Source organism: Zingiber officinale, chromosome 7B, assembly GCF_018446385.1.
Source record: "Zingiber officinale cultivar Zhangliang chromosome 7B, Zo_v1.1, whole genome shotgun sequence".
Taxonomy (NCBI): Eukaryota; Viridiplantae; Streptophyta; class Magnoliopsida; order Zingiberales; family Zingiberaceae; genus Zingiber; species Zingiber officinale.
The window spans coordinates 107534018-107553364 of NC_055999.1; the positions used below are offsets into that span (position 1 = coordinate 107534018).

Here is a 19347-nt window from a genome sequence, read left to right on the forward strand (position 1 = left end):
GGTTTCTGTGCACTGGAGCCCAACATAAACCCTAAAACCTGGAAGATTAATCTCTTGCAATCTTTCTGCACCGGATCGCTCTGGTGGTGCCCGTACGATGGGCGACGCAAGTTCGTCGGCTAATCTACTGAAGGAACAGGTGCCCTTTCTTCTCTTCTTCAATTCGTCTAAACAATTTCATGCGGTGATCTCTGTCAAGGCAACCGATCTTATTACCAGTTTAATAGAAAGAGTGCTCTCGTTCCTCCACTCTTTGTTCATTCCATTTCATGCTTTTGCACTCTGTGCCAGTCCTTCAGTCCCCAGCTGGACTAAATATCATATCTCGATCAGGATTCAGGATTTCAGGGTAGTTGAATCTTTGTATTGTTTTAATGTTTATATCTGACAAGTGGTAACACAGGTCCGAATAGTTTGTTTGGAACAACTGTTAACAAGAAATGAGTTTTTTGGTTGTTAAAAATTATTTTTTTCAAGACAGAAAACTCTAACTTTGTTTTTGGAGACATAGAAAATAGAGTTCTTTTTAGCGTTACACTTCTGAATTTTACTAAACTGACGCTGTGCCTATCATTTATGATATGCTGAATTAAGGAATGGGCTGCGTAAATAAAAAGGATCAATAATCTCTCTGAAGATATTTGGAAGTTATATGATGCATACAGGTTGGAAAATTTGAGTCACCAGCTTTCTTGACCAAATCCTTCAAGTAATCTTTCAGCCAGGCTTCATTTTTAGGTGTCATCTGATTTGTTTTAAACTGTATTTTATTTCCTCCATTTCACAGTGCTGTCAATGCCATTATATGAGAATTGTTAATTTGTTATTTTCTTACTATTTTATCTCGTTTTTTGTTGAACATTGCAGAACCTTGTGAAACTGGAGCGAGAGCTAGAGTTCAGGATAGATCTTTTCAGCGGGTAATGACTTTCAATGTTTTCTAAATTCATTCACTTGTGAATTAAAATATCATGATCCAACATTAAAATTACAACTTATTCTTCTGGATTCTGGATCCTTTGTTTCACATTTTGTTTCTTATTTTGGTTTGTTGCTTGGTATCTGTCCATTTTTTTTTTTGTTATTCTATTGATGTTTAATGTCGAGTTATATTTTCCTTGAACAAATCACATACCTTTCTATTTTCAGGCAAAATCATTTCACAGCCTTCTTTATTTTTTGATTATGCAGACTTGTTAAGACATGCTTCAATAAGTGCATTGATAGAAGGTATACTATGTTCTCCTTCAATTACAACCATTCTTTTTAGTATAAGATTTTCTGCTTTGGTGTCTTGTCCATGGCTATCTTTTTTGATAATTGATACAAGAACAACAAATTTTTTTTCATAGATAGAAGGGTTAATATCTAAGCAAATCGCCTCCGGTCAACAACAACAACCTTGTTTTATCCCACTAGGTGGGGTCGGCTATATGGATCATTTAACAATAAAAAGGATTAATATCTAAGCAAATCGCCTCCGATCCAATTACAATAAAACCTGTGTTCAAATCCTTGGTGGTAGAGGAGAGATGACTTATAGAACTTGGTCAAGGATCATAAAGTCATTGAAATAGTTGGAAGGAATGTGTCGACACCAGGTGCTAATGAGAGTGTTGTTGCCTGTGTCCACACCAACTAATGCAGCTGCAATACATATCAAGCAAACATGAATTGTGGCTATCAGAATTACCCGCTGCACTTTCATTAAGATAGATACATTAAATTATTAGAAACTACAACCAGTATTTCTAGAAAAAGAAACATATCCAAAGTTTAGAAATTTATCACCAATGCATTCTCTAAAGTCTCACCCATATGACTAATTTATTATCATCAGCATTTGTGATTGCATATTTTAGCTGCTCTCTGCTCTCATCTAAGAAACATTATTTTAGGGTCGTGTATAAAAAATATAATAAGACTTTAATATTGAATATGAGTCAAGAGGTTATATTGACTTTCTGTTGATGGTATACAACGTGCTGATAACAGAAAAGACAGTTTCTTCTTCTTCTGACAATGCTTTACTTTACTGCCTCTTGCTGCACAGAACCCATCTTACTGATGAGCAAAGACCTTTCCCATTTTCTCCCTTGTACACCTCCCATGGAAGATGCTCCATCACTGTTTAGTATCTCATTGTCTCCATCTTCTGGATAGTTGTTGCTATTTAGTAACTTTCCTCCGCATTCCCCTTCACTTGAACTGTAACAACTATCTAGTGCCAATTTTTTTTCTACATGAAGCTCCCTCCTATGTGTAATCTTGCCCAAGATCATCACTTTCCAGCACTCTTGCCTCTTACCTCAGCATTGTGGGCTCAATGAGCATTGAGGTTTCTGTCACCACAGCATTGAGAGCTTTTCATATTGATTTATTCTCATGATAACGAGCAAAGGCAAGGCTAGCAATGAAAAATCATGAATCAAATTACTAATGCCTGGCAAAACTTTAAGGTTAATATGAAGCATTTACTGGCAATTTTCCTGTTTGAAGGAGACCCAGGAAAGTTCCAGCAAGTTAGCCAAAAAGCTGTAATTTTCGAATTGTAGTTGGATGGGGATTACAGTCTTGACAACATCAGATATTAGCATGCATAAAGTGATTATGCTTGCTATCAATAACATCTAAGTAAATTCAATGTATTTTTTTTTCTTTATTATTTTCCAAACTTTTAAATACGATCAATATTTTTTTCTCAGGTATAAAGAAACTGAACTATATATTGGTGAAAACAGTTGCATTGATCGCTGTACCGCAAAATATGTTCAAGTAAGTTCATTTCTTCGATTGCCTATTTACTCGATGGAAAAACAATGTATTTTCTTAGAAAGGGAATGGAATTGCTTATCCTTTTGACTGTGTATATTATTAAAAGAATTAGTTTCCATTTTCATAAATGAAAGATTTGAAAGAGTGAAGTACAGAAAAATTGCCAAAGTTTCCTCAATGTATCAAAACTGATGTATCAAACATTTAAAAAGATTTACAATTTACAATAGTTGAAATTTTTTACTTTTGTTTTTTCATCATCTGTTCAAAAGCATGCCTTCCAGACTTAATATTTCTGTTGCCTTTTCCAAAATTAACATTTCTGTGGGTCATAAATTCTGCTTTAAAATATTAACATTTTTTTTTTACTTGATCGAAATTTCAGGCATCAAATATGATTGGGCAAATTCTGGCTTCTCAGAAACCATCTTCTTGAAGATTTGTTACTAAACTCATCATAACACCAGAGCTGATGACAAGATGAGATTTTCTTTTTCAACTTGGATCACATTTGTGAATTAATTTTGATTGAGATTTATAAATTTTTTTAATAGCTATTGGCAAATCAATTTATGTTGCCCCATGTGGGAAACAATGAAATTCCAAGGTAATTTTAAGAACGCGAGGAATGTATTTTGAGAGAGAATGTTGATCCAATATTTGTATCTTGATCATTTCCTGTTTTTCTTTAAGATGTTAACCATTTGTCTGTTTAATTGACCGGATAACAAAACTGACAATTATTAGAAGGAAAATTGAACAATTAAGCTTCTCTTTTCCTCTTTATATTTACACTTTTTATTCTTTCTATTAGGAATTCTTTAATGTACTTTAGGGTCTATTTACATCGTGAAAAATATTGTTCATGCCTCTGAAATATGATAGAGACGGGTTGTTGTTGTTTGTAGGGAGGCAAGAACTACTAAGTTGTTCCAACATTTCAGAGGCATGAACTAAGCATTCTACCTCCTAAATTGGAACTAAAACGACATTATTTCTCAAATTATTTTTTTATAATATTCATTTATTTTATAAAGAAAATAAAATCACTCTTGTTTTACTACATATCATCATCCATTTTTTCAGACATTCAATTTGCACTAATAAATGAATTAAAGACCAGCTCAGAATAATTTTTTCTAATTTCTATGAATGAATCTCTCTCCTTTTTTGGTATATATATAATTTTTTTCATAAATGCATAATCATTTTAATCATATGCGTTTCTTTCTATTTATTAAATTCTTTTTTTGTAAATGTCGTTCTTTCTTGCTGGCATCTGGAAGTGCGCCCGAAAAGAAGTCAAGCATATCATATCTTCCGCATCTCTGTCGACGCCTGTCTCATCTTTGCTAGTGATGGGTTCGACCAACTCCACATGAAAGCAAGGGCATTATGATGCAATGGGATCTCCTTTTTCTCCTCATTTCTTCTCTGGGCAGTTGAAGAGGGCAAGGCCGAGCGACCGTAGCGGAAGAAGCAGGTGAAGACAATGGCAGGCGATCGGAAGATAGGGGTGGCGCTGGACTTCTCCAAGAGCAGCAAGCGTGCTCTCGAATGGGCCATCGACAACCTGCTCGGCCAGGGGGAGACTTTCGTTGTCCTCCACGTCCGACATCCCAAGTCATCCTCCACCGCCGATCTCTCTTCCGACTCTGGTACGCTTTTGTATCATTCTACGCGCTCTCTTTCTCCATTCAACTTTGCTTATCCCCTGATGACCGGACTGCATTTGTGGCCGATCTGCAGCTCTGATTCCTCTGGCGGAGTTCCGTGAGCCGGAGGTGTTGAAACGCTACCATTTGGAGACGGACATTGAAGTCCTTGACGCGCTCGACACAGCGGCCAGGCAAAAGGAGGTCGGCTATCTCGTCACTAGGGTCTCACTGCATTGATTTCCTTCCCATCACCTTCTTTAGATTGAGATGAAATTAATGGATGAATCAGGCCAAAATTGTACTGAAATTGTACACGGGGGATGCGAGGGAGAAGCTCTGCGAGGCCGTGGAGGAACTGAAGCTGGACTCGCTGGTAATAGGCTGCAGGGGACTCGGCATGATCCAGAGGTAACAAGTAACGTTGATATCATACTTGTGGAAACCCTGTTTCTTTCTTTCCATTATTATAGTCTTTGATCTCCTTTTGGTGAATTGCTTGTCGATATTTGCTACTCGATAATCAAATCTGTTGATTGGTGTATCATCTTGAATTCTATCCGGATCATCAGTTGTTTTCTGCGTAGGTTCATCGAATAATCTTTTGCTAGTATTTACGCTTAGTTCTTCTAATTTCTAGTTAGCTTCCAAATTTTTGTTGAAAGAGATGTTCCAAATCCACTTATAGTTTCAGTCTGCTTATCCATGCACGTTGAGTTTATGGAAGTTGCGGATAATAGAATGGCTCTAGTGCTTCTCATAAATATATGACTTTACCTGTCTAGAGAGGAAGAGTACTGTCGTCGCCATTTAGACTCTAATGAGGCAAAAATATAGGTTGTCAAGAGACTAAAGGTTGGATGTTTAGTTGGTTAGATCTTCTATGTTTCGTACTTGGATAATAGTTGGAGTCATCAGCTCTCCTACAGTTTCTTGATTTAGTATCTATGAGGAAGTGATCGAGGTTGCCCATGTGGAGGAGCACTTACATTCTCAAGTCATTGGATTGGATTTCACCAATGTTTGTATTGCTGAGATCGTAGATTATTTCTTTCGCTTCGTCCAATACTTGAGCGGGTGTTTTTACATCCCACAACTTTAGCAGATCACTTGGCCCCTCATCTATTAGGAGAATAAGATCAAAGGTTTGCAATTAAACAAAGTCCAGATTGAATCTTCAATTTCTTATGATCAAATATTCCTGCTCCACTTAATGCCTGAGTGGAGTTGCTGATTACTTTCAGCATGATGTTGATATGGAACTTTTTACTACAAATAGCTAATGTTTATTGTTTCACAGATATCATACTTTGTGATGGTATAATTTGTAATGAAAGAAAAATGACATGTTGGATATAGGGTTCTCCGTCTAGCCTTGTGGAAGTGATTGAAGGAGTTTATTCATATGTTTTTATGCTAGCTTGAATTAGAGAGGGAATTTCTAAATAACTATTGATCTTAAGTTTGTTTAATCTGATGCATAGTTGTCTATACAAATGGCATATGAACTGATTGGTTTATTGTTAGCTTTGGGAGGGAGCTTGGTGTCTATGCCATATTTTTTACTATAAAACCCCCCCATTAGTTAGCATCTATATATTATTCCTTCGATCTTTCTACTTGCTTTTTTCTTGTTTCAATTGTGAAGTCATGTATCGCCTCTACTAACTGTTGATTGCTTTAACAAATCTTATCTTTTGATGGCTGTCTGAATGCAACATTTAGAAAAAAGAATGGTACAAACTGTAGTAGGAAATTTGCTGCAATTTCTAACTACTATTAGTCTTCCCACTCCTTCGATGTTCCAGGATTCTTCTGGGCAGCGTATCGAGCCATGTAGTGATGCATGCAGCATGCCCTGTTACCGTCGTCAAATAAACCCTACTTCAAGCATTAGCAGATCCTATGTCCTTGACATACTTCACAGAGTAAGCAGAAAATTCATGAGCGAAGAACAGCATCCCTGAAGAACATCCTTCGTTCTAAATAACTTTACACGAAGTACGCGAACATTATATACTAGTGTAAAACTAAATCTTGCGAGCTTGAACTCATTGTGTGTTTCTTGAACTATGCCGGTAGTCTTATTGCAGTAGTATTGTTATTATTATTCTCTACTTGTGAAGCAAACACATGAAATTACTGGAACAGATTCTTGCAAATAAAAGACCAATTGATACAGTTGGTTGCTCATAAGCATCCTATTTTACTTAACAACACAAGCCAAGAAAACAATCTTTAGGTCACATCCGTCACCCCTGATAAAACCTGTGATCACCAATAATTTCTTTGATTATAAAATATTTTTTCAAAAATAAAAATAATACTAGACCTTCTATCGACATGAAGTAGAATAAACTTGCTCACCTTCAATAGTAAAGCGAACCTGGAGGAATAAAAAATAAAAATAAATAAGAGACCCTCCAAATCTAAAGCTTAATACTTAGCATAAACTCCTACATACCTTGCCACCATTCACCTCTTGTGGCAAAGTCTGAACTCCCCAAATCATTCCCTCCATCTTTCCTATACTGTAAAAACACAACAAAAAACATGCAAAACCTATATTATGATGTAGGAGACTTGGTTTAGCAAAATCGCAATCAAATGTATAGCACACTGATGACTTACAGTGCTAGGAGTTTCAGAAGTGTTCATGATCAGGGAGCTTGTGTAGAAATCCCTGGCACCGTAATTCACCGACGAGCCGAAATAAGCTGATTCGATCGGTTCAGCCGGCTGTGCTGGTCTCGCATCTTTGCTCCCATGCCTTCGGCTTGCACAACCCTGAGATTTGCCATCTTTCACTGCAAGTATGCATTTTATGTAAAGTGGCAGCTCTATCAAAGGTAAGACCACATGAAGTAAAGCAACAAAAGGATTCAAATAGGAACCTGAAACCACTTTCTTTATATGATTCTCAGAGGTCGGATTATATTTACTCCCCTTCACCTAATGAAACCATAAAAGCATCACGTAACATGTAATTAAGAGTGAACATATTAACACATAGAGAGAGAGAACCGATACCGCAGGAAGCTTGGAGGTGGCACCGGCACCGGCCGATAGTGAAGTTTTCTCTCCTTCCATCTCTTCCCCCTTGTTGCTTTGCTATAGCTAGTCACTCCTTTTATAGACCTTTGAAAGCCACCAAATCTACAATTCATAATCTTTTGAGATTTATTCCAAGATTCCCCTAAATCTTTATCCTAAAACTGATCAATTCAATGGCATCTTGGGCTTCAATATAATTCATAATCTTTTAACGATCCATGCTCAAATGGATAAGATTCATGCTGGTCCCGGCATGATGAGGCCAAGCAAGTGGATAGGCAACAATAAGGTTCCATCAAAACTCTTTATCTTCTTCTATATCCCCAATGATCACTTTAGTTCGTTCATTAGTTTAAGTTTAACCTCGTCAATATCTGAAAAATCGAGTGATCCTTAGTTCGGGAGCTCGAGAACTCAATGATTGTGGTTATTCATTGAAGCCATAATGAAGGAAAAATATCATAACTTGGGATTGCTATAGAGCACAAATTTGAGACATCATATAATTGAAATTAAACAAATCAAAATTAGTGGCGCCATGGATATTATATTCGTGTGGGCCATAGTGGGAGGCCCACCTCAAATGCCCACCAGTATTTAAAGTGAAGAGATAGACTAGAAATAGGCCATGAGAGGAAAGTAGTGCTGTATTAAAAAAAAAATTTGCCTACTTAGCGTTCACAAAATCAATCAGACTTAGCTAAAAATGAATCGACGTCGAATGTCAATTAGTTCCCCCGGATGATACGATAATTGAGATATAAAATATTATCATATAAAATTTTGAGATCGAAATTTGATACATTTGAGTATATCTTTCCTCATATCTTGATCATTTGTACTAATAAGTGATTTATTTTTTCTCCATATTAGCCTAAGGATAAATTGATGGGGATAATAGGAGTGAGCAAAATATTTTTTATCACATGAGATCGAATGTCAATTAAGAACAAAATTAGCACATCGAGCCCACAAACAACGAGATCCTTACATGTGTTCTTTTGGTCTAAAGGGGCACTCAAATACCATGTGATTAGAATTCTCGCTTGTTGATATTAAGTTTTGTTAGTAAATTAGAATTTGATGATATAGTAAAATTATTTGAAATGATAATTAGCACCATACTACACAAGATTGATTTGAGATCAGGATCAAATTGATTAGAGTTGAATCAGTCAAGTTAAGTCAAGATCAACAGTGAAAATTATTGATTCCATTGATTTAAACATGAATATAAAAAATTAATCAATAAAAACATGTTGATTCAATAAAATACATATAAGGAAATAAGTATCCAAAACTTATAATTTTGAAAAAAGAAGAATGAGAGAAAATATTTTTAGGATCAAAACTATCAAATATCAACTAAACAAATGTTTTAAATACTCTCAAAACTTTAACTCTATAAAAAAAAACAAAATCCTAACTCTACAAAAATAAAAATAACTTAAAAAAAAAATAGATCCGCTACCTTAGCTGCCCCTAGTGTCGGCCCCACAGATATAAAGGGAGGTTCATGCAAGTACACAGGCCATAGACGCATGGTGGGGTAAACCCCAGGTCGTCAGTTCCTGAGAATAAACCCCTAACCATTATGCCAAAGATATCATGCGTCCACCGTCTGCGCTACGTCCTGGAGACAATAAAAATAACCTCAAAGAATATAAAGCATGAGTCTATGAAAAGGAATTAAACAATGTTCTTTGAGTTCAAAATAGGGTAGTTATGGGTTACACTCGATAGCAAATGTTGCGATATGAAAGAGCTTCGATTTGAAATATTATATATGGATCTCGTGATTTAATCTAAGTAAAAAATTATAACATCTTAATATGTAGAATAATTATAACGTAAGATCGTATCGATTCTATTAATTCTGTTCTAACTTCGCTAAAAAAAAAATAATTCCAAGTGCTCCTAAATCGTTTTGGTACTTCTAAATCTTAGGATCATAAAATCTTACGATCTGGATTGTTATTTTGCAAACCATGATTAAGATTCTCTTAGATCTAAAAATTTATCTTATATTCATTTGATCTATGCTAATATCATATTAAATGGTCTTGTATTAGAACATCCATATTAGTTAACCTATTTAAAAATTTTACTCTAAATTTTGAATAGGGTAGCTAAAATATCTTTATATCATAATGTAGTAAAAAATGGATATCTAAATTTAATAAAGTAATATTTTTATTCTAAATTATATATTTTAGATAAAAGAACTGATGTGAATACTCCAATATCAATTAAATTTACTTGCATCATAACCCTAAGGGGCATGTTTGGTTCGGGGTTATCGCTGATAACCTTAGTTGGTTATCAACGATAATCTTATTTGGTTTAAGTAATTGGTGAATCCTGATAATGCAATATTCCCGCCACATCAGCAATTAGGGAATAGATCCAAGAATCAGAAAACCTTGGAAATCTTATGGTTTCAATATATTTTTCCAAAATTACCCTTCAAAGAGTAGGAGATGAGCAGGGATGTCCATGAGATCTTCCGCCTCGCCCTCCCGGAGTTTCTCGTGTGCGCTGAAGCTCCGATCACGGCAGCGGATGACTCCTCACTTACAAGAAGAGGTTCCCTAGGGATTTCGTCGAATGAATGTGGGAGATGGCTCCTCATAGCAGTGATCATCTACAAGAAGAGGCTCTGTACCTGTTCGTTCTTCGTGGAGATGGCGCACCGGCGACTTGCGGAGGAGGCGGCGCGCGGTGCTGGTTGCTTGCGAAGGAGGCGGCGTCGGCGGCTTGCAGAGGAGGCAGCACGATTGCTTGCGGAGGAGGCGACACCGTTGCTTGCGGAGGAGGCGGCGCCGGCGGCTTGCGAAGGAGGCAGCGTTGCTGCAGGGAGAAGCGGGGAGAAGATGCGTAAAAAAATTGAGGAGGATTAAAAGGAAAATAAAATATATTAAAATAATTAAAAATTTTAATCACATATCCAAATGTATATAAATTTAAAATATATATAATAAGTTAATTACATATCTAATTATATTTTACAAATATATAAATTTACTTTAAAATTTATAAATTAATTTTATTTATTTATTATATATATTATCAACTTATTCATTAATATTATTATAATAATACTTATTATTATTAATTTAATTTAATTTATTCTACAAAATTAATCATATAATTAAACAAGGGGTAATATAGGAAATGTCAAGTTAGATTATACCATTATCTAGTTGAACCAAACAAGATTAAGATTATGTTGTATTCTCCCATAAACTTGATTATGTGATTACATAATCACATAATTAAAGTTATATATGATAACTCGAACCAAACGTGCCCTAATTATAATCAAGATTGCTCAAATTGTAACCTAATTATATATAAACCAAAACACTACCAAGCATATTAGTTGAGCCAACCTCAACACACTACCAAACAAATTTGTCATTTGCATTTCAACACCGGAAAACAAGTATTTAAATTAATGATTATTAAGTGAGTCTACTCCTGACAACTAGCAATGCAATTGGAATCTTTAAATTACTTAATCCGAATTATTATTTTTTTAGTATTTATTTTTTTAAAAAATAGGAATCAATTCAAAGCGTGTGAAACTTTTGCATATTTTTGGAAAAGAAAGTTTCAGAATTATTAACAAATTAGGCACCATTTTTATTAATTAATTCCCTTATTTATCATCGCAGAAGATTCATTTCCGTTCTCCTCGCCGTTGACGTCCTCACGGTTTCCTCCTCCTCCTCCTCCTCGAATCTTCAAATCTCGCCCTTCCCCTTCGCTTCCTTCGATCCGATCTCCGATTTAGGTAACGTTCTCATCTACCAATCCCTTCCCGTTACTTGCGTCTCCCGTTCGATTTCCGTCGTAATTCGTTGGTTTCCATGTTCGATTCCATTTCTGATCTCTTCGCGCGCCCGTTCCTTTGTTCGGGGATCTTTCTGGTCGGATCTGATGCGGATCCTGGGACAGGGAGGAGGAGGCGGTGGAGATGGCGCACCGAGTCGACCACGAGTACGATTACCTCTTCAAGATCGTCCTCATCGGGGACTCCGGCGTGGGAAAATCCAACATCCTTTCCAGATTTACACGCAACGAGTTCGCCTTGGATTCAAAGTCAACCATCGGCGTCGAGTTCGCCACCAAGACTCTTCAGGTGAGATGCCTCCGATCTCCGAATCTCTGTTTGCGCTCTTGGAGTTAGATCCGAACGTAATGATCTGTGAACCCTGCCATCCTTGTTTGCTGGTCTATTATGCGCCCACTGAATCTATTTCACGACTGTAAGCTCTTTGTGTGTGCCTCTTTCTGTACACGATCTATTGCCTTTTTGTTCATTGGGAAAAAATTATTCCTTTGATGCTTTGTGTTATTTCTTACTCTTCAATCTTCACCATGCATGATTTTCAGATATATACTTGTAGCAACGTTAAGGAGAATATGTAGATTTATATTGCCTTTTTTTAGTTATGTTATTGCGATGGCTTGAGATTGCAACTGCCAATTGTTAAAAAGATCTGCTTGTCTTTAGCTACATGCGAAATTCCTAGTTCAATCCCAAACTTAAGCTGTCCTCCAATTAATGACTAAATGTTGATGGAATGAGCAATATTGGCCATAGGCAACTAAATGAAAGCAACTTGACAAATACCCTTTTAGATGTTATCTTTTTTTGTCCTCTGCTCAATCACTTAGCTTGGCGTTGGTAGATTTCTGGGTATGCATGACAGCATTCAGGATCGACTTAACCAAATATGAAGTTTAATTCTTCAATTGGTCAGAATTATCTTAAGTTCTCCTGTTGTTCGGGATTATCTTATTTACAATTTAGTCTTAAAAATAATATTTATGTTTTTATTAAATGCAAACATTGCTGCTAAAGTCTGCAGCAGATATAGAGCTGCTGATTGTGGGGGTAGACGTTTTATGCATCCATGTGTGGTAATTGGGCAATTAATCTTCAAGGATAAACACTGTCAAACATCCTAGTAGGTGTAGTTTCAGGTATATACCTAAATTGTGATAGTTGTGTTGCATCTCTGTTATTGCATATCCATTCTTTTGCTTATCCTGCCTTTCAATTACTTTGAACAATGTCCATGTTCCTTGGTTCTTTGTGTATGACTTCAAATTGATTTATCATGATTCTGGCCATTCGTGGACAATCTATTGACCCTCTAAATGGTCTCAAGATGTCTGTGTTCTTTGATATTTTATGTTTAGATGTCATTGTGGATTCTTCCACACACGCTGCTAGTTGATACAAAATTGTCATTTTTCACCATGAATGCGTTAAAATCAGCTGGCGGGGTCAAAACTACAAGTTCATGAGAGATTAAAGTGTGAGGGATCCCTTTTAAGACTCACTTAGGTTGGAACTTAGGAAGGTATTAGATATCTAATTCATTTCATAAGCTGATTTGCAATTCGCTTGCATTTGGATTTCAGAGAGAACTTGAAAATCAAGATTAATATAAGAAAAAAAAATTGGGGCTTAATTAGGTTTAAAATAAACACTGGGATGTAATTTGGCAAAGAAAAAACTAATAAAAAGGGCGTAATCTGGTAAAATGGACAACACAAAATAGTATAGGTTAGCATTTCTTCCATAAAAAACATTTCAAATGGGAAATGAACGTAAATGTTCAAAACATCTCCAGTTATGCTTATCTTTAAAATTTCACAAAGTTCAAAAATGGAATGGAGTAATACTCTAGATCATTGAGATAAAAAAAAGTAAGGAAAATTTAATAGTTCATCTGAAATTACATAAATTAATCATTACTCTAAATGTGGCCAGACAATTATCTGCTCATTCATTGTCAATGAATTTTAGGCGAGGTATAAAGTATATCTATCTCCTCAAAAAGCAATATATTTTATCTGAATTAACTGGATCTTGGAGGAACCACTTTAAAAGAAAGCTACAGGGCTTCATGGGTAAAGAGTGCAAGACACTATCTACTTTAAAATCCAACGAATTATTTCTGCGCATTCCTAATGACTTCCTTTCTCTCTCCCTTAACAAAGTCTTCGATCGAGATTTTTTTTTTTCCAGAATTCACGCCACAAGATGATTTGCAACTTAGCTTTTGGGCCATTTTGTGCTATTTTTCACCATCTAAACTTATTTGCCTGCAAAGTCAAGACCTCACTTTATACAGAACTAAGGCGTGAGAGAGCTCTTGTTGACCATCTTAAGTGAGAAGGAACTTAAATATCCAGTTGTTTTTGATAAATTATGGCCTAAGTTGATTTGAATTAACCTCAGACATGCAATTTTTTATATGTAAGTTGATTTGCAAATCAATTGCATGATTAAAATCCCGAGTTTATGCAAAATTAAGATGTAAGGTAGCTATTGTTGACCATCTTAAGTTGGAAAGAATTTAAATATCTAATTTTTATCTAGAAATCATTGCGTAAGTTGGTTTGCAAATCAATTTTCTGGATCTTGTATATGTCATTTTTCTCCCAGTAAAAAATCAGCCTACGAGTGTAAACCCTAAGCTTATCAAAACAAGCTCTGACGCCCTGATAGCCATCTTACGTGGGAAGGAACTTAAATATATAGTTTGTTTAGTTATCAAGTTGCAAATCAGTTTGCATTTTGATTTTAGAGAAAACTTGAAATCCAAAGATAATTTGTGAAAAGTTTATGGTTGGTGTATGTTTGGCAAAGCTGCTACTTTATATGCGAATTAAGAGTACTCTTTCTGATTCAATTGATTTCTGAACGCCAATTATTGGAAATTAACAGATAGAAGGGAGAACAGTGAAAGCACAGATTTGGGACACTGCCGGTCAAGAAAGGTACCGTGCCATAACCAGCGCATACTACCGGGGCGCTGTGGGAGCTCTTCTCGTCTACGACATAACGAAGAAGCAAACCTTCGACAATGTGCAAAGGTGGCTCCGGGAACTCAGGGACCACGCCGATTCCAACATTGTCGTCATGATGGCCGGCAACAAGTCCGACTTGACGCACCTAAGAGCCGTCTCCGAAAGCGAAGGCCAGGAATTTGCCGAAAAGGAGGGGCTCTCTTTCCTGGAAACCTCAGCTTTGGGGTCACTCAACGTCGAGAAGGCCTTCCAAGTGGTCCTCACAGAGATCTATCACATCATGAACAAGAAGGCCCTTGCAGCACAAGAGGCAGCGAGGAATGCCGGCCTCCCTGGTCAAGGCACGACCATCAACGTGACCGATTCTTCCGCTGCTGGCAGCTCAAAGAGTTATTGCTGTTCAAGCTAGGCATGCCCCTCTCACCTGGTAAGCACAACTCAGTCACACTGAAGGGTCTGGAGAATGAGAAATATTTGTAGATTGTATTATTTTTGTTTGCACTGTGTGTGGTTTAGAGCTTAAAAAATTAGATCTCTTTGGGTAAAGAAATTCCTCATCATGAATCAGTGTCATAGCACTGTGCAAATAGCTGAGTTTAGATCGCCACTTGAATTTTTCTTCATTGAGACGTAATAGTTCAATTTGTGTTAACCTTAGTGTGCTTTCTTAAAGATGAACTAGCTTTATGTAAATGTTGTTTATGTTATCCGAGACACAACCCACCAAGTCCACTCTCTTTGGTCAAGATGGTAGTCAGTGCCATGGCAGAGCCTGAGTCACAAGTGGAAGTCAGGGCAGCGCAAGACTCCATTGCCTGCCTGCCTCGGTACTCTTCCACACATCGCCTCTGTCGACTGCTCCCTCCCCTTGCGTGTCCTCATCAGCCCTTCACATCGCACATCATATTTTACAGCTCACACTTAACCCTGCTTTAGCTCTGTGCTTGCCTGCTATATATAAATTTAAGCCTGCAAAGTAAGGAGGGGGGAGAAGAAGGATTGGAACTTTGGAAGCCATGGCATGGTTTGTGGTAGCGCCACTGTTACTATTGTTATGTTCGAGCACTTTAACCGAAGGCATCGTCGCTTCTAGTGATCGAGGACAAGAAAAGCTTCATGCTACCTTGGGTTACTATTATACTTCTCCTCCGAACTCCGGCCAACCGCCGGCCGAGCATGACAGGCCATCCGCCCCACCGCCACAACACGGAGGCGCAGAGAAGAAAAAACCGGCGCCGCCTCCGCCAACTCCTTCATGTGGACGGCCGGTGCAACCGCCTCCGTACGGCAAGCCACCTCCGTCGCCGCCCCACCACGGACGCGCTCTGAAGAAGCCGCCCCCGGCAGGCGGCGGGCCGCCGTACGGTAACCCGCCGCCACAGTGTGGACAACCGCCTGCGCCTCCGCTCTGTGCTCAACGGCCGGTGCCTCCACCGCCTCCGCCGCACAAGAATCCTTCTCCATCCCTACCACCGCCGTACGGCAAACCGACACTGCCATCTCCTCCCCGGAAGCACCCGCCACCGCACCATGCACGCCCCCCGCCGCATCATGGCCGCGCGCCAACAAAGCCACAGCCATGCCCGCCGTCCCCACCGCCGCAAAGACAACCGCCACCTCACCATGCTTATCCGCCCCCGGCCTACGGTGGCAATCCGCCGCCACCTCCGACGTCCTACTACCTGCCGCCTCCGCCGCGACGAGTTCCAACTCCGTCGTCGCCATACCAGCATCCACCATCGCCGCCGTATCTCAACTAAGCCAGCCTGTAGTGCAGTAGCTAATCAATATTGTTAAGCATAATATCGGAGATAATTATGTAGGCAATCGCGCGAAGTTAAGAACCATCGACGATGAAGAAGAACTACTCGTGTTTTAATTTGCAGTAAAGAAACTGAAATAATTGCATCAAAATCCAAACTGTTTGGATCCGGATCAATGTCGACTCGGTTCAATGTTGTTTAACTCCATTAGCAAGTCGAATCGCGCAAAGGTGTAGAAATCATTTATTAACGGAAAGATTGGCCTCCCAGAGGCCAGACGTCATCTCTCTAATTCGCCACGTCCACGTGACGGCACCCCGGTGTTCCCCTCCTCCGTACGTACGTTAGAGCGACCGTTCCTCGTGGCCCAATGGAATCGGCACCCGCCTTTACAATCGCGTGGGGCCTGCGTGCTCGGTGGTGCGGGTGCCGGTCCAATTCGCCACCAATTTCCGGTCCGTTCCTCTGATCCATTTTTTTTTTTGAAAAAAAAAATTCATTTGATTTTTCTTTCTATTAAATTATGAAATTATATAGGACCCAACAATTAAAATAAATAAAATTTAGGATCCTTCGTTTTAGCAGTCATCACCGGTGGCAGAAGCAAACACGAACACATGCATCCCACGTGCCCTCAACTGCCAAACCGTACTCGACCAATCATGTGCCGATCACGTGACGTTGTTATCGTTTCGACAAAATCTCCCAACGGCAGCCTCAAGAACTTCTCGCTTCCCTCTCTCCGTCTCGCCCTGTTCCTGTTCCTGTCCCTGTCCCCCACCAAGCATCTTCATCAACTTAATCCCACCATTTCACCGTTCAAAATCAATGATTTCCTCGAGTTCGATCTCCAAAAGCGCACCAGGAGACGATGGCAGTACCAATGCACAGGAAGAATCCGAGGCGAGGGAGGGGACGCATTGCAGTCGCAGACAGCGCCATCGGTTCTCGAGCCGCCCAAAGCGTCGATTGTGATCTCGTTTAGGTGCGTTATTTTTTGATTAATCGATGGAATGGCGTGTCAGATTGGGGAGGAACAGGGGGGAAGAGGACGACTGCGAGCAGCATCGCGAGGCCCCCCTTCTTCCGCCACACGTTGTTTGATTCCTTCTCAGAATTCCCGACGCCCTTAATTTATGATTCCAGCAGCTCCTCCGTTCCCATACGCTCCACTGACGCAACCCATTCAATGCGAGAAATAAACAAATAATTCGTCGCGGAAACCAACAACTCACCGTGTCAGTCGACGCCATCACCGCCACCGCCAGCTAATCCATCGGTAAAATCTGTCAACTCGTATCGGCGCGAAGAGGAGGAGGCGGAGGAGGAGGAGCACCTAAAAAAGTGACCTTTTTGAGCAGAAATCGAATCATTCAACCAGCATGCACAATAAAAAAACAGAGGTTGAAGAAGAAGAACCAAAATTAATCAACTTAAAAAGGTGCCTTTTTTACGAAACACACTCGCTTTGTCTTTCCGCTCCTTGCCCCCCATTTGAACTCGACAGATCGCTGCGTTTTTCCCTAAAGCGGAAGAAAAAAAAGGGGGCAAAATCGAAGGTATGCACAAAAAACGAACAGATCTAATATATCATCATCTATCCTATTGTCTCGCTCCGATCGTTCGATCGATCAAGAGTAGTCCCGCCAGCAGATGAGCATGGTGACGCACCGGCGCACGATGTAGAACCTCGCGCGCTGCTCCTTCACCATCCCCGCGCAGCGGTTGGAGAACGACCTCGTCGTCGCCGCCAGCGCGTGCCTCCGCCGCCCCGCCACCTCCTTCGGTTTCAGGAACGCGCCTCCGGGACCTCCTTCGCACGCGGTCCTGCTCGCGCTCCGCCCGTCCTTCTTTGAGAGCCTCCACTTCCCGTCCATGCACAGCTCCATGCCGCTCACCTGTCCGATGAAATGCTCGTGTGGGAACACAGAACAGAGCAACACAGGGCCGTTCTGCTAAGTAAGAATCTCAATGATGGAGTTCATAAAAGAGGAGAAAGAGAGCATAACCCTCTCTGCTGACTGTCTCTTACATCAGTACAAATTCAACATCTTTATTAAACACGATAACCGACAATTAAAAAAGCTATTTCTCTTCTAAATCCGAAAAGAAAAATAGACAAATCAGGAAGCGAAGAAGGAGAACATGAGAACAAAAGAAAGGGAGGCAGGAAAACGACTTGAGAGCTCAAAATAGCCGCTCCTGCTGTTGCGCAGCAGATGCCTGTTGCATGATTAAATCAGATTTCTGCCCCATCTATATAAATAGATGGTTGGAGATTCTTTAATGGAGAAGAGAGGGAAGAGATATGAAATTTTAATATGAATGAGATTTTAATTTAACATTAGGAGCTCTAAGATAAATAAGTTGATTTATATTGATTTACATGTATTGAAAATGTGAATAAATATATGTGGATAGACTCTCTCTCACACATAGGTACACAGAGGGTGCAAATTCAAGATCTGGATTGTATTGAATCATGTTGACGTGTGTGGAACATGCCGAATGTCGGATCGGTCGGGATAAAATTTGTTCAAATAGAACAACCAACATTTTACCACGTAAATTTTTTTACTGCTTGTGTAGCGGATGCATTAAAGAAAGATTAATACAGCCAAGGTAAACGGATGCATTAAAGAAATATTAATGCAGCTGAGTGAAACGTTGGCGTTATACAGCTGACAAATAATAATCATTAACACTATCATTGGTCTGAGCTCTTATATAAGGAAACTGCGACCACAAGCAAAAGGTTACGCAAATAGAAAAGCAGTAGAAACTCTCCACTTATGTTCCCTCCTCCTCTGTGGTGCAACTTTTGCTCGACGGAGCCCCCGTGGTAGTTCGGGTACCACTCAGTTCACCGTGACCACCAGTATTTGGGGGAATCACGGTTTACAGTTGTATCTTGGAAAACAGAAGTTTCGAGAAAACCTCAAAGCACAATTGATGGTGGGGCAAATCTGTTTCAAGGAAACTGCATTCGTCGCCGGCCTCGGTTCACTCAGTTCACTCATCCAACCGCTTTCTAGCCTTCGCCCCGCTAATCGAATCGCTTAGTTGTTCGCTTACCCATTCGCTCGGTGGAAGCTTTCGACTCACTTGATAGCAATTCGCTCGGCAGAAGCCTTCGGCTCGCTCGGCAGCAACTCGCTTAGTAGAAGCCTTCGACTCGCTCGGTCGGACTCTTCACTCGGTTGGCCTTTTGGTTCTATTGAGATGACTACAGAACAGAATGTTGAGGTGTAATAGACCCAACATCTGAT

General features: G+C 39.3%; 6 protein-coding genes across 6 annotated transcripts; 4 read left to right on the forward strand and 2 right to left on the reverse strand.

Annotated features, from left to right (window-relative positions):
- On the forward strand, nucleotides 1–6540 carry LOC122006774 (mitochondrial import inner membrane translocase subunit TIM10-like). Its single transcript, XM_042562391.1, has 8 exons — nucleotides 1–139; nucleotides 868–920; nucleotides 1192–1230; nucleotides 2706–2775; nucleotides 3161–4433; nucleotides 4525–4634; nucleotides 4723–4841; nucleotides 6239–6540. The coding sequence occupies exons 1-5, from the start codon at nucleotides 98–100 to the stop codon at nucleotides 3209–3211; spliced, it is 255 nt and encodes an 84-aa protein (XP_042418325.1). The 5' UTR covers nucleotides 1–97; the 3' UTR covers nucleotides 3212–4433; nucleotides 4525–4634; nucleotides 4723–4841; nucleotides 6239–6540.
- Nucleotides 4268–5746, forward strand: LOC122004652 (universal stress protein PHOS32-like). The gene is made up of 4 exons (XM_042559504.1): nucleotides 4268–4433; nucleotides 4525–4634; nucleotides 4723–4841; nucleotides 5731–5746. Exons 1-4 carry the CDS (start codon nucleotides 4268–4270, stop codon nucleotides 5744–5746), a joined length of 411 nt encoding a protein of 136 aa, XP_042415438.1.
- Nucleotides 6541–6574: 34 nt separating the features above from the next.
- LOC122006773 lies at nucleotides 6575–7621 on the reverse strand. Its single transcript, XM_042562390.1, has 6 exons — nucleotides 7461–7621; nucleotides 7325–7382; nucleotides 7062–7237; nucleotides 6895–6961; nucleotides 6798–6816; nucleotides 6575–6698 (listed from the first exon to the last, which is right to left on the reverse strand). The coding sequence occupies exons 1-5, from the start codon at nucleotides 7518–7520 to the stop codon at nucleotides 6800–6802; spliced, it is 378 nt and encodes a 125-aa protein (XP_042418324.1). The 5' UTR covers nucleotides 7521–7621; the 3' UTR covers nucleotides 6575–6698; nucleotides 6798–6799.
- Nucleotides 7622–11123: 3502 nt separating this feature from the next.
- On the forward strand, nucleotides 11124–14888 carry LOC122006775 (ras-related protein Rab2BV-like). The gene is made up of 3 exons (XM_042562392.1): nucleotides 11124–11280; nucleotides 11445–11628; nucleotides 14233–14888. Exons 2-3 carry the CDS (start codon nucleotides 11464–11466, stop codon nucleotides 14722–14724), a joined length of 657 nt encoding a protein of 218 aa, XP_042418326.1. The 5' UTR covers nucleotides 11124–11280; nucleotides 11445–11463; the 3' UTR covers nucleotides 14725–14888.
- A 443-nt stretch (nucleotides 14889–15331) lies between these two features.
- On the forward strand, nucleotides 15332–16313 carry LOC122004653 (predicted GPI-anchored protein 58). Its single transcript, XM_042559506.1, has 2 exons — nucleotides 15332–15602; nucleotides 15683–16313. Exons 1-2 carry the CDS (start codon nucleotides 15332–15334, stop codon nucleotides 16093–16095), a joined length of 684 nt encoding a protein of 227 aa, XP_042415440.1. The 3' UTR covers nucleotides 16096–16313.
- A 1169-nt stretch (nucleotides 16314–17482) lies between these two features.
- LOC122006776 (small polypeptide DEVIL 11-like) lies at nucleotides 17483–18355 on the reverse strand. The gene has a single exon (XM_042562393.1). It carries the CDS (start codon nucleotides 17965–17967, stop codon nucleotides 17710–17712), a length of 258 nt encoding a protein of 85 aa, XP_042418327.1. The 5' UTR covers nucleotides 17968–18355; the 3' UTR covers nucleotides 17483–17709.
- Nucleotides 18356–19347: the final 992 nt, after the last annotated feature.